Source organism: Pseudochaenichthys georgianus, chromosome 15, assembly GCF_902827115.2.
Source record: "Pseudochaenichthys georgianus chromosome 15, fPseGeo1.2, whole genome shotgun sequence".
NCBI lineage: Eukaryota > Metazoa > Chordata > Actinopteri > Perciformes > Channichthyidae > Pseudochaenichthys > Pseudochaenichthys georgianus.
In genome coordinates, this window is record NC_047517.1 from 1266319 (window position 1) to 1281376 (window position 15058).

Genomic DNA, 15058 nt, shown 5'->3' on the forward strand with positions numbered 1-15058 from the left:
TAGGCAGATGGCGAGTCGCTCGGCGGGTCCGATTGACAAACGCTGTGGGTGTCTGCCTTTGAAATCAGTGGACCGACTTTACCGAGCAAACTCGTTGAACAGTCTTTGCTCCTCCTGAAGTACTGCTGAAACAGTACACCATCCAGGCGGAGCTCTTGGATCAGAACGTGGTATTCCCCCCGTTGCAGACATGTTCTGAGTATCGGATGTACCCAACAGCGACGCACAATATGTTGGCCTCCTGCGAGACATTGCATAAACCAACGCTACCCTTGCTACAAAACCGGCATCCATTTTGGCAATAGTGGAGAAGAAGCGGGCTTTTTTTTTGCTTTGTATGCCGGGGGCGGCGGGAGATTCCTGATTGGTTGTTGGTCGCCTTGGGCGCGAGAAATCGCCGTAAGTGGCGCGGTGCGTTCAGGGACCTCCGCAGGGGAACGGTGGTTTACGTTGTAAACTCTAGTTCTAGAGTGATGTGTGTGTGTGGGAAAAATGCATTCAGTGAGAACGAGTGCATTTATCCAGAGTAAGATTAATCTCTCTCCACAATTCACTTTTTCCCATAATGTCCGTTTCGAAGAGACGGCATTGTGACGGCACGCGCGGCCCCCCTCCCTGAGGGCGGTCTGCGGTGCGTTCAAAGACCTCAGTAGAGAGAAGAGTCACCGCAGTGCGCGCTCCTCCACAGGCTTTTCTGCAGACGAGGGAGCGCAGCGCGACGGTGAGACGAAGGGAGAGGTGCCGGCACGGAGATCTCGTGCCCGCGGCGCCCTCCACCTCTTCAGCCCACCCCGTGGAACCGGCGTGCCGGCACTCACGGGGACGGGCTGCCCCGTCTTCACGGATCTGACTGGCCTGGCGGGGGGAGAACATCTCTCCGCCCGGGACGAGAGGGCGAATCCCGCCTCCTCCCTGTATAATGCACAGATCACTACGTTTTCTAACAAGAATGAGGTTGATCTGTATCCAAATCTGAGTGTCTTTTGTTTCCACAAATGCTACACTTACACACAATGTTAACCGTACAAATTCCCCATTCGCTGCCCCAGCTGTAGCTCCTGTAGAGGAGGTGGCTAGGGGCGTGCGCAGATGAGAGGGATGAACCGCAGGGAGTGCTATCTAAAGGAGAGCGCTATGCGGGTGCAGGGACATTATGGCCGGCGTATTGCTGTCAGAGAACACACTACGCCTAGAGCAAAGACTCCAATTAATGCAGTTTTCCATAGTGGTAAACTTTAAGGCTGCATTATGGCGGAGCCCGCACTCACACAAGAGCGCGTGGCGGTGCGTTCAGGGACCTCAGTAGAACACACTACGCCTATAAAGACTCCGATTAAATGCTGTTTACCGTAGTGGTAAAAACAGCATTATGGTGGAGCGCACGGCGGTGCGTTCAGGGACCTCAGTGAATAATCGGCCCTTTCTGTGTCAACCCTCCATGGGCAAATCTTCCCTTCACAGGGAGTTTTGCGGCAGAACGGGTCACCAGAGAGTACCACAGTAGCTGCGGCCCCACAGCGGAGGGCTTTCCATTAACACAATGTTATGGGGAATTGAAACTCAGCTGTGTAGGCCTACTATCAAAGTAGACGGACAGGACGCTGAAACGGGGCTATTCACTCCAGTTTTGCAGCGTCCCACCTCCTTTTATGGGCATGCGAGAGGAAATCTGTCTTCCCAGGAGGAGATTGGTTTCCTCTCAGCAAAGATTCAGGCTCTGGTGCAGAAACAGGCTGTGTCTGTTGTGCACCCTCAGCACAGAGAAAATGGTCTTTATTCCATGTACTTCCTGGTTATCAGGAAGACAGGAGAATTCAGATCTATTCTAGATCTCAGCAGCCCGAATCGCTACATTGCCTGCAGAAAATTCTGCATGTTAACTATAAAAACAGTTAATGGGGCTTGTGCAAACCGGGCGATTGGTTGACCACCATCGACCTGAAAGACCCGTACTTTCATGTGGAGAGTTTTTCTTTTACCCAGGCGACCTCATAGTCATGGCCGGGTCCAGGGAACAGGCAATGCTTTGCACAGCACAATTGATCACACACCTAACCAAGTTGGGCTTTGCGATCAATTGAAAAAAGAGCACCCCCGTACCTCACCAACAGGCGTTGTAGTAGGGAGTGGTGTTCGATGCAGGCGCCACCCTGTCAGGGAGCAGAAGTGCGTCCCTTCTCCGGGCGGTGCACAGGCTGCGACAGGGGGCGACAGTGACAGCTTTAACTGTCATGCAGACTTTGAGTCTCATGGCGGCTGCTCACGTTGTGGTCCCGCAGGGGTTACTGCATATGCGCCGCCTGCAGACTCAGAGGTGGTTCTCCAGCCTGCGTTTGGATCTCAAGAGGCACAAACAGCGGCTGGTGACCATCCCCCCCTCAGTGGAGGGCAACCTCCGGTTCTGGGGGTCTCCCGGGCGCCTCGGAGGGGGTCTCAACTGGGACGGGTGACCTCCTACATCACAGTGTTCACGGGAACAGGATGGGGAGGGACCTGCCTGAAGAGGGCTATAGGTGTGCGCTGGTCTCTAACGGAAACACGATACAGCAACCTCCCAGAGCTACGGGCGGTAGTGTTAGTCCTCCAGCATTTCAGGCCCCTAATTCAAGGGAGGCATGTACTGGTCAGGAGCGACAACAGCACCACAGTGGCTTATATCAACAGGCAGAGCGGAGTCCGCTCCGCCGCCTTGTTGACCACAGCGGAGAGGCTGTGGTTATGGGCATCAGAGGTGGTGTTAGCCCTGAGAGCCCTCCATATCCCGGGACTGGAGAACAGGGGGACCGACCTCATGTTGAGGGGCGGCCCCCTGCCAGGCGAGTGGGTGCTTCACCCAGAGATGGTGAAGCAGATCTGGGCCCAGTTCGGGAGAGCGGAAGTGGATCTGTTCGCCAGCCGGCGCAACGGCCACTGTGCCCTGTGGTTCTCCGTGGCCCTGAGCGACGACCCACCCTTGGGGGTGGACGCCTTTGCACACGAGCCATGGCCAAGGAAGCTGCTCTACGCCTTTCCACCGTTGCGTCTCATTCTCCCTCTCCTGAGGAGAGTGAGGCGAGAACGTTTGGCAGTCATCCTGGTAGCGCCGGATCGCGTCGGGGCTCCGTGGTACTCAGAGATGACACAGATGAAGGTGGGCCAGCCCTGGGCGGTTCCCCAGTTCTGGGGGGCGATGTCTCGAGAGGCAGGTGCAATCGGGGCGTTACCCACTCTGGGCCGTCCTCTCCAGGCTTGGCTCCTGAGAGGGACAGGCTGAGAGACAGGGTGGATTGTCTATCCAGGCAGCTAGAGCGGGATCCACCACAGCCTGTTACAGGCCGAAGTGGCTAGGATTCCAGCAATGGTGTGAGGAGCGGAGAATAGAGCCCCTATCTTGTGAGTTAGGCTCTATTTTGTCCTTCTTACAGTTACTGGTGGACAGAGGGCTTGCTCATTCTACTATAAAAGTGTATGCAGCAGCCATCTCGTCCTGCCATGAGGGATTCAACGGCAGGTCAGCCTTTTCTCATCCACTGATGTTGCGGTTTTTACAGGGGGTCAGGAGGCTGCGCCCAGTAGTGCACGCCTCCACCCCACAGTGGGACCTGCCCCTAGTGCTCGAGGCACTGGCCTCGGGGCCGTTTGAGCCTCTGGAGCTCTCCTCTCTGAAAGCATTGTCGTGGAAAACAGCTTTGCTTCTTGCCTTAACGTCAGCCAAAAGAGTGTCCGAGTTAACCGCTCTGTCGGTGCACCCGAGCTGTTTACAGATTCGGGGTGACCGGAGCGGCGAGACACTCAGACCGAACCCCTCCTTTGTGCCCAAGAACCTAAGGAGTGCGTTCAGGTCGAGGGTTATTCAGTTGGGGGGATTTAGTCTTCCACCCCATGGTGGGGCCAGGGAAGCTAAACTGCACCTCCTCTGCCCGGTGCGCGTTAGCATGTTATGTAGAGCGCACGGCTACCCTGAGACGCCCTGAACAGCTGTTTGTGTGCTTCGAGGGCGGAGTGACAGGAAAAGCTCTGTCCAAGAAACGCCTGGCAGGCTGGCTTTGCGAAGGCATTGCACACGCCTACGAGCAGGCAGGGAGAGCCTGTCCCACGGGGGTCCGTACGCACTCCACACGAGCTGTGGCTGCATCAACAGCCTTATTCAACGGTGTGAGTGTGGAGGATATATGCACGGCGGCGTCTTGGTCAACGCCAGGCCCCTTCATAAAGTGTTATCTCTTGGACATGTCTGGCTCTTTCTCAACGTCTGTGCTTGCAACACAGGACTGGTGAGGAGTGGGGGGGCTGTTGGTCAGTGGGCATCTGACCCTCTCCCCGGGCGTAAAATGCCCTTACGTTTCTCCGGACCCCTGGAGGGTCGCGGGGAACGTGGGGTGCTCTGGGCCCTGGAGGGCTCCCCTCGCCTGCCTGGGAGCAGGAGGGGGAGAGCCCTCCATACTATAGTCCCTACACACTCTGCACAGGGTCAGTGTTTGAGCGGGGCACTTGCATTCTCCCCGTGCTCGTTAGGGACTCAGGAGGGAGAGTGCATAGTGAACCCATACAGGGCTGTGTTTTCCCCCTGTCTGCCTATAGGTGGACGCAGGGGAGCCCTCAGCACTGTTTTTTTCGAGCACACTTTTTTTCGCGAGGCAAGCGCGTCAGGGTGTGCTCTATCGGCCGCAGCCCAGACTTCTCCACGGTTACAACCGAGGGAGAGGTGAGTGAGGCGCAGTGGCTGCTAAAGCCGGTCAGGGACAGTGAGGTGGAACGGTGTGCTGGACGACAGTGCGTGCATACATCGGGGCTCCGCCCACTGTACCCATAGAGTCCAGTAGAGAGCACGTGAGAGATATAATGTCGGGTTACGTATTGTAAACCCTTGTTCATATTAGCACAGGCGGAGCCCTCTAACTTGGGGCACTGTCTGTGCTATACCGCTCGCTGAAGAGTGGTGTAGGATGGTGGTCAGGAGGCGAGGCCTCCTCTTTTATACGGAAGTGAGATGCGCACGCATTAGGTAGGCCGCCCCGGGCCGGCTATGTCCATAGAAATCTCAGTAGGTGAATGCTTGCATGATAAGGTAGTCCCCATAGAGTCCAGTAAGAGGGCTCCGCCTGTGCTAATAATCAGAGTCCTGCATCGGGTCGGGTACCCACGGGTACCCGACGGGTGACCCGCAAAAAAGGTGATTCGCGGGTGGTATTTTTCCAAACGCTTTTTTTTCCAGGTTCGGTTCTGGGTTAAAACAAAGATGATGCGGGTCGGGTCGCGGGTGTTGCATAATAAATATATTGAAATAATGATAATTTAGTTAATGTTTTAAATCCTCAGACCCTCTCCCCCGCGGGACCGTGCCATAATCATAACCTCTGCAGCGCATCAATCTGCTGCTGAGCGCGCCACATTCGAAATGGCTGAGGTGAAGCTCTCTAGCGGAGAATACAGCATTTTCAATAACACTTCCTCAAGAGCGAAACCCAGCGTCTGGAGGCTTTTGGTTCCTAGATGGAGAAAATAACCAACATCCCACGCTTTTTGAGACAAATATGCAACTGCGTGTGTTAATAATTGCACGTTTTCACTGCTCATATATAGGCTATGCGGGTTCGGGTCGGGTCGCGGATCTTGTGCCGACGGGTCGGGTCGGGTTGCGGAACCATATGGCAATATGTGCGGGTAGCGGGGGGGTTCGGTATTGCACGTCGCGGGTGTGTGGGGCGGGAGCGGGTCTTGAAAATCAGACCCGTGCAGGACTCTGGCTAATATACAAGGGTTACAATACGTAACCCAACGTTCTTGTGACGGCCCCAGAGCCTGGGGCCTGTGAGTGTGCAGGTTGTGTTGCAGGTCCTGCGATGGGGGTGGAGCTGAAGAGGCCAATCAGCATGACCGGGGACACCTGGCCGGAGCCGAGGTGCTACTTAAACCCAGCTGCCAGTCACATGGCCTTCGTGAATCTCTCCAAGCCTGCTGCAGGAAGACTCTCGCCGGGATCCTTTCTCGCCCATCCTCTCATATTCCCAGTGTTGTTTTTGGAATTGCCACAATAAAAGTGCCGTGGTTTTTGGAACCCTCGAACGTCTACGGGCCGGTCATAACATTCTTCATAAACAAAATTCCATGAAACACCCAAAACCAACAATAGGATACCCGGTGTTCTGACTGAAACCAGCACTGTAAGAAACATGAAGCAGACATACTGTATCACCACACCAGCTGTATCCTAATGCACGGTGAGAATAAGTCAAGTGTGACATTTGGCTGACAGGGGCAAACAAGCTACAACGGCCCCAAACACTTCCATCAGGAGAACAAGCTGCACTCAAAAACTATGCAGACATGATAACACAAATCTGCCAAAACACATGAAACATTCACAGCATTTAGAAAACATTTAACACCTTGAGGAAACGTGCAGTGTTTACTAGATCGTTGTATTATTCTGTGTAGTGACAATAAACGAATCTAATCTGAATCTAATCTAGGAACGCCTCATAAACCAAACGCTGCGAATACAAAAGGCTGCAAGAAGCTCAAAACACAACGGAAACCAGGGTACAAAAAAATGTATTTTGTATGTGTGACGCACACACAGCTGGGACCGGAGCGCTTGGTGACGTGTGGGGATTGTAAAGTTGGCCTAAATCAGTGTTTTTGAAAATATACATTTCATCGGCTTATTTTAACAATCATCAAGTCATCTCATGATTCCTTTTGATATTGCTCTAGATCTGCTGTAAGGTAAGCTAACGTTGCTCACCTAGTCATTTCAAATATACTGAAAAAACGCTTGTCACACAATTATAAAGCAGATTATCTATAGAGCTATATCATGGTCATACATTTTTATCATTCAAAAATATACAATTTATTTTATCCTGAACTTTGAAAAATACAATGATGTATTCAAACTAAAAATAAGTATTTGAAATAATTGTTCAGGTTGAATATTATTTTGATTCAGTTCAGCAATTCTTTTTGAATAAAATATTTATTTTCATATTTCACTTTTATACATATTTTGATATTTGAATATTCAGAAATTGCAGATTTCACGTTTTCAGATTCAAAATAATAATTGTTTCAGTTTCAAATCTTGTTTTTTCAGGTTTCACTTTTTTTCCCCCGCCTTCAGCTCGTTTTTCACTTCTTTTTTTTCGCTTTCAAACTTTTGGCCCTGATGTTGCTTGGGGGGCGGGGCTTACCAAAGAGTAGTTTGGCATCCTGAGTGACAGGCCTCCCTCTGGCAAAACGTATGACCCTGATATAGCTCCATAATTATCCATGCCAACAGTGACAGTTGGCCAACTGTATAACCCCGAGCGCTCCGGTCCAGCTGAGTCGTCACTTTTTAGTGTTCCCTGGTCTCCGTTGTGTTTTGAGCTTCTTGCACTGCTTTGTGTTTTCAGTGTTTTGTTTATGCAGTGCTTTTAGTAAACACTGCACATGTTTCATCAAGTTTATGAAGATGTTTCTTCATATGTTTTGCTACATTTGTGTTTTTGTATTTGCATCGTATTTGATAGTGCAGAGTGTAAGTGTTTTGCACCTCTAGCCACCGTACATTCGGACAGAGAAATATACTGTATGTGAAATACAGATTTCAATGACATTTTATTTCACAGTGACAGTGATCCACTGTTGGTTCTGAACTGGATGTAACTTTGTCTAAAATATCCAACTTTTTTTTAAACATGTATTTGCGAGGGAGGCTGTGGCTCAGTGGGTAGTGTGCTAGACTTCGAATCAGGGGATAACAAGTTCGAGTCCCACTGCAGTCAGCATGTAGTTGTGTCCCTGGGCAAGACACTTCACCCCAAAGTGCTCCTGTGGGGATCGTCCACAGTACTGAATGTGTGTAAGTCGCTCTGGATAAAAGCGTCTAACAAGTGACATGTAATGTAATGCATCAGAAGAACATAGTATTTCTCTTCAGGTGTCCCTTTCCAGAGAACACCATGTGATTTGGTGAGCGCCCTGTCGGAGCCACAGTTGTTTGGCTTCTTACTGAAGAGGGAAAGGAGGTATTGTGTGAGCATCTGCAAAGTAATTGAAGCCCAGGCTGGAGATGGACAGGCTGATTACAGCGTGTCTGCTCCCACATCTCACATCAACTCATCCCACCAGCGATCAACATCTCTATTTCTGTTCAACTCAAAAGCTTGCACGTTCTTAGCTCTTTGATATTTGTTCCTTTTCTATACATATTATTCCTCTGTTCTACTGACATGTCAATAATGGGTATTCAATTAGATTAACACCAGCAGGAGACATTAACCAAAGCGAAACCGTGCAGTCCTCAAAGCACCACAGAGCATGGCATACAGTTACAGGTCAATCTTTCTTGTCTTTTTTCTATATTTTTGATTTGCCTACTGTGTCATTGGAGCTAAGACACTATTTATACTTTGCGATCAGGTAAATTCTACTCTTCTACAAAACTGTCAGAGGCAGTACTTTATTGTGTTTTAAATGCAGCAATATGTGATTTGTTTTCAGGAGTAAAAGAGCTTCTTCAGAGGAGACCACAGTTAATATGAATACAGGGCATACAGACAGACATACACGTAGCATCACAGCTGACATGTATGTCTGTCAATGTTTGCAAAAGTGTGTTGTAGCACAAAACTACAACACAAATGAATGTCTCGTAAAATGTTGTACAAAATAAATAAAGACTATTTTAAGAAGAGCACTTGGTGTGTACTGTACATGTTCAGTGATTCAGGATGGGGACGGCTCAAATTTCAGCTCGAAATGTGCACGGAGCCCTGACTTAAAGTTAATTTTATTAGAACTTTGACCTCCGTTGCCGTTAACCTTTAGTGCAACCGCCAAAATAACAGCTGTATGTGATGTTGCCAGAAGCGGAACAGGCAAGTAGGGGAAGTAACCATACTGTATAAACCAAATCGCCTCGCAACCTTCACGTGACAGGAAGTGTTCTCTTTGCTCATGTAACGCGCAGGGTTTTGCAGCAGGAAATGAAAGCAGAAATATGACATGTCCCTCCGTCCCTCCATGTCCACTGAAGACCTGCAGTCCGCTCACTTTCACATTTATGACAAACTGCTCCAGTTTTAACGCTTTACTATAATCCAATACAGTTTTCACAGCCCATCAGCAAGTTTCTGAAGAAATCCCAAAACACGACATATGACACAGCATTGTGAACATTACAGTACATTAGAAACACATTACAGGAGTGTTCTTCAACATATGAGAATCATTCAGTTTTTTTATATATTTTTCAAATATTCGGAGTAGCAGATCTGCACCAGAGGCAGAAATAGCATTCCATCCATCAGAGGTCATTAGGGCAAATAATCTCATTGGTTGGGTCCAATGTCAGGGGGCGGAGCCAAATGAACACATGCTATACAAATGTGGCCAAAATATATTAACTATATTAAGCACTGTTGCAGTTAACATATAATACATCTGTGCTATTTGGACACCCTCTTAGCTGATAGGGAAATATATAAAATCAACTTAAATGAGCACAGAACAAGATCTATCGTTTTCATAATGTTTTACAGATGCAGCAGCGAGCCTACGTCATTGAAACCACTGGTCAGTAGTTATCCAGGATTTTAACCACAAATATTTCTGATGGTTTAATTCTGATGTACTAGTTTGGGCTAGTGGGAAAGCGCTAACTAAAGTATTAAGTAAACCTATTTATTTTGTAAATGTACCTTCCATATCTATAGGGAGTAAAACAGTGTTAACAAGGTTATATCCCAAAGCTGGATTTTCTGTTATTTGCCCTGAAGGTCCATTTTCAAGAAAGTTTACTAAGGTTTAGTAGCTATATTATATCAACTATATATAATTATTTAACAACTTGCCTTACGGCTTATGCTGTTCAGTCTAATATGGTAGGGTTGTTTAACTGTCCATTGAGGATAAACCATTGAGATTATTCAAAGACAAGACACAGTTTTCATAATAAACATTAAAATACATCGTAGCAAGTGTCACTGCAATAGAGACTTCAAATCAGGAGAACCAAAAAGTTCCCATTCATTGACCAGCTGAAAGCAGAGGAAGCCTTTCATTGTCATTCGGGAGAGTTTCATACAATAACTTCAACAACATTTTAAGGCATGATGAACACATATTATTTAAAATACTTCAGTGATGTTTTACATACTGTCTTGTTATATCCTTTCCTGTGTCTCATAAACAGTTGTCTTAACAGAAAAAATGATCCAAAGAATCAGTGTTGTTATTGTGGTTTTCCCAAATCCATGTAGAAAAGAAAAAAAAAAATATTAATGATCTGACTGAAGGACACGATCAACACCTTTGGCCTTGAAAAGTTTAATCTTTGAGTCCGAGAGGCAACCAGTGGCATCAGCTTTATTAGACCCTATAAGGCGGATATTGGTGTTTTAGTAAACAACAGGTCTCAGGTCCGTGTCATCTGATATGACAGACAAAGCATATGAAACATGATAACATCATTATTATACAAATGGTCATGATTGTCTATAAAAGCCTAATATGAATGATTCCAGTGCGATATTTTGAAATTAAGGTAGATCATTCGATCAACATCCTCACCATCCAGCCTGCCCCCAGCAGACCCTCAGAGGAGGTTGCTACCACTGGATCAACCCAAGCCTCACACATCTGAGGATACCACCCCCTGCGGCACCATGCTGGTCATATCTTCCTCGCATTAACCACACAAATCTCCATCATGAGACTGATTGGAGAACTGAGGAACCTGAGCATGACTGGATATTGGACTTCCTCACAAACAGACACTTCAGAATGGTGGTCTCCTCCTATCTACTGTAGTGTTAAACAGCAGAGCTCCCCACGGCTGTGTGCGCAGCCCCTTTTGTTAAGATAAGGTGGAGACACACTGCTGTTTACCTCGGTCACGCTGAGGGGGAGCCAGTAACAGGGTACAGTTCCTGGGAATTAGCATCACAGAGACGAGAAATATATATCATATTTTTGAATGAGCCATAGGAAGGAGAGTCCTATCTGAATAGTTTGTTGGATCATGCGTTCTGAACGAGGCAGCCCGAGGAACTGCCTGTCTCCGCTCACAGTTAGTTTACATAACTATGAACGTTTCTCAATTGCGCATGAAGCCAAAATGGCCTTCCTCTGGAGAACAACAACATCAGATCAGCCGGGGATCTGGGCTCATAGAGCAAGTGCACTCGCATTTTCCTTAAGCCCCGCCTCCAATCCACTTCGTCACATCCGGTCACGGCTCAGTTACATGAACAGACAATAACTCTGGATCTGGATTTTAATGCATTCACAACTTTAAGGACCTGATGACTTTAATATGGGCTAGATGACTTCGTCCTGGGAAGTTGATTTATTTGTACACTGATTTACAGACGTCTCTTTCCAAATTGAAGTCAATGGGATTCTTTTTGGGCCAAATGATGTCACAGTCTGACACGGCAGTTGTAGTACCGACCTCCACCAAAAATGTGCTTGCCTCATTTCCTGGGGGCCTGGTGAGCAGCTTCCTGAGACCCAGTTTACGGCCGGGCATCTTTCGGTCAAAGATAGTTATGCTATGGGGACGTATGGAACGCTTCCTTCTCGGGGCTTGATGACTCCAAGGTGTGAATTCTTCAAGGCCATAAGCGTCATCTGCAAGTAATTCAGTGTCCCCAGCTATTTAGTCAATCTAGTGAAGAATATTGATTGCCCTCATCCAAACTAGTTAACACCTCTACGAGAGGACGGTTTCTTCACAATTGATTGTGGCAACTCATCCGTGTGGTCCGACCGTTGGCCCTACGACTTGTTTTGTGAATTCTCCGGCCGAAGCTCCAAATAAACCATCAGTGTTTGACATCAAAGATCCAGCTCTCCTCGTGTCTCTTTGAGTCCTGACTCCATTGCTACAGAAGTTTCCCCCACAATTATAACACTATTTTAATGTTGTGATTAATCATCATTAATCACAGATTATTGATGTGATTACCACAATTCAATTTTGTATTTGTTAATTGCACTAATAATCGTATAAGCGCATCATCGCTCTGCAGAGAGGATTATTTACCATCTCTCAACGACCTACAGGCCTCCAGGACCTTGAGGCGGGCAGGGGGGTTTGTGGAGACCCCCACCCTGCTCCCCCATTTATGTAGGAAGTGGATTATCACATCTGAACTAGAACATTCTCTGTTGAGAAATGTTGACTGGCGACAGCTTGACCACATCACTTTATTGCCAGTGTTATGTAGGTATTGATGGCAGTAGTAGTTTGGGGACTTATCTTTTTTTAAAACAACCCTAATCCTGAGAGTAGTATAAAGGCCCTGACACACCAACCCGATTTTGGGAGTCAGAGGCCGTCAGAGGCTGTCAGGCATTCGCGGCGCCGTAGTCAGGTTGGTGTGTCCCGCACCGTCGACCGTGACACGGCTTATTTGGACTGCCAGACCAAATAATCACTCTGATTGGCTGTTCAGCTAGCGAATCAGTGCATTAGAAGCGAAGCGGAAGTGAGGGACGTAAACAAACGATTTAAGAAGGCACACACAGACTGCTATTCATTTTCATCTCATCATGGCGATCTGGAATGATGCAAACGAAGACCTGCTCATCACCTTGATCCAGGAGAGGCCCGGTCTGTATGATATTACGGAGAAAAGATACTCTTCTTCTTCTCTGTCTTCCGGTTGTTGCCTCTTTTGAATGACGAATACACACTACCGCCGCCTGCTGGTAAGGAGAGTTATTGCCACTCATGCACTGAAGTCGGTGCGGTGTGTTCCCGTGCGACACATGGCCAAAACGCAGGAGAACACGGCCAGGCAACAGCCGACTTCAGCGTCGGCTAGTCCTCTGGTGACTGCTTGGTGTGTCAGGGCCTTTAGGATACCTACTTGCTGGGGCTTTCAGTTTGATAGGGTGTGGGATGGGGCCTTGCCTTTCACACGGAAATACATGTATAGCAATTGAAGGCCTAAAGCAACAATGGAGTTATTGTGAAATATTGTGTCTTTCAGTTTATTTCAATTAGCCAAATTGTAGGTGTAATACCAGATGAAAAGCATACATATGATGTGCACGTTGTTTCCTATTTTCATACTTTTTCTTTGTCTCTTTATTTATTTCTCATTAGATCCTCCTCTCAGATGGACACACATGTTGAGTCTCTCAGTAGGTTGATGAACTAGCGCCTTAATTAAAACCCACATGATGAATCTAGTATAATGTCAACTTTGATCCTCTAGATTGGTCTTTTCTAACAGATGTACTGTTTTCATTCAAAAAATGAATTCCACCGTTTCAGTTTTTCCCCATTAATGTTAAGCTATTGTCAATTTCTCTTGAGCTGAAATATATAAGGAAGGCGGGAAATGTGAAAACTCTGCAGGTCGAGTTTCAAGTGCTGAGTTTCATTCTCACTCCAGCAAAAACTGTTTTTCTGTTAAAAAATGATAGATCAGTGCATGACTCTAAATTGCTAAAGTTAGGCTATAAACAAAATCCATCACTGCCGCAGGCCCCGTTCACCACCGCTAAGCTAAAGGCGGCCATCTTTAGTGTGGTGAAGTTTCGTCACATTTTAGCAACTGCTGTTTTTATGACACATGGAAGCTTCAGACATTCATCAGTGGAGTATTTACTGATGTGTTTTATTTTAAAGAATCAAATGAAGAATCTCTTTACCTTGACCTTATTTCAATCTAACCAATACAACGTTAAGAAAAAACATTGACTACAGAGACCAGGGTACTGGAAGTGGTCAATTGCAAACTTATTTACAAGTTTAAGGACTTATACCTGCACCATCTTATTAATGACAGAACTTTTTCCTAATTTCCTGTGGGACTTATTCTCCCTGCCACTGAGGTAAATAAAGTCAACTTTTGGGGTATTTACAGTATTAATGATTCATTAAATAAAAAAGCAGGGTGAACAGCAGCTTACTTTCTCTGACATTGCCATAACGCACGGTTCTGTAGGTTCGGTTCTAAGGAGGATATCATGAATCTATATTCCCTACACAGTTGGTAGTAACTGCATCAATGCAAACATGGACCATAGACCAACAATTATTCCTGACTTTAGACAAACAGTTTCTTGACATACCACACAATTACCCAATATAATACCAACTTGCAAAAGGTCTGGTTATAATACTCTAGACAGCATCATGGACGTACAGCAGATACAAACACAACTTTTAATGGCTTACAAATAAATGAACACATATTTGTATCCAAAATAAACCAGCAAAGCGTACTTGTTGCTCAGCACCCTTCTACTACCTAAAAAGTGCTTTTTGACACATCTCTCTACTGAATAAGGCTTTTGGCTAAAAATATATCTCTCACACAATGCGCTTGCAACCACAGATCAAGAACAACTTTGGTTTGCTCCTGTACAACTGCTAAGAGGACACAGACCAGACTGAACGCGGGACATTCACACAGAAATATCTTGGCTGTTTGTTTCATTGCTGTTTTTGTTTCTTCTGTTACTTTTTTTGTACAACAAAATAAATCCTCTGAAGGGTTAACCTGCATGGCTGGTGTCCTGTTAATCATAATCCTCATATTCTGGATCCATGTTGTCGCCCTGATAGTACGTCCCCTGTGTGGAGTAGGACCGTGTCTTCATTGAGCAGTTGGTGTCCATCAAAATAGCCTGGAAAGACAATATAGAATATATAGAATCGGAGGGATGAAACCCACTTTATTTGGTCACACATACATGCACACAGCACACACAGTGAAATGTGACCACAGCATTTAACCCATGCTAGTACTAGGAGCAGAGGGCACTGGGCAGCTCCTAGTACAGGCAGGGCCCAGGATGTGAACTGGGATCTCTCCAAGTAGCAGTCCACACTCCATATTTAGGTCTGATCGGGGACTTGAACCGGCGACCCTACTGCTCACAGGCCAAGCCCCTACTGACTAGGAATGTGTTATTTCTGCCTCAACATCTGTCAAAGTCCCCTATTGTCCTTTTTTTTTAGAATTGTTTAAGCAATGCAAGGGTTACAGCCTACTATATGGCTTATTGTTAGATTATTATGTGATTTATTGTTTTTTTATATATCAATTAAAAGCTTTTTTTATGACTTGAT

General features: G+C 46.7%; 1 protein-coding gene across 2 annotated transcripts in view; it reads right to left on the reverse strand.

Annotated features, from left to right (window-relative positions):
• Window positions 1-12026: 12026 nt before the first annotated feature.
• Window positions 12027-15058, reverse strand: part of slc18a2 (solute carrier family 18 member 2) — a 52404-nt gene continuing 49372 nt past the window's right edge. For both annotated transcript variants that reach the window (XM_034100234.2, XM_034100236.2), the window contains one exon: window positions 12027-14613. In XM_034100234.2, coding sequence (XP_033956125.1) covers window positions 14506-14613 — 108 coding nt within the window. In that variant the 3' untranslated portion in view covers window positions 12027-14505. The remainder of the gene's footprint in view (window positions 14614-15058) is intronic.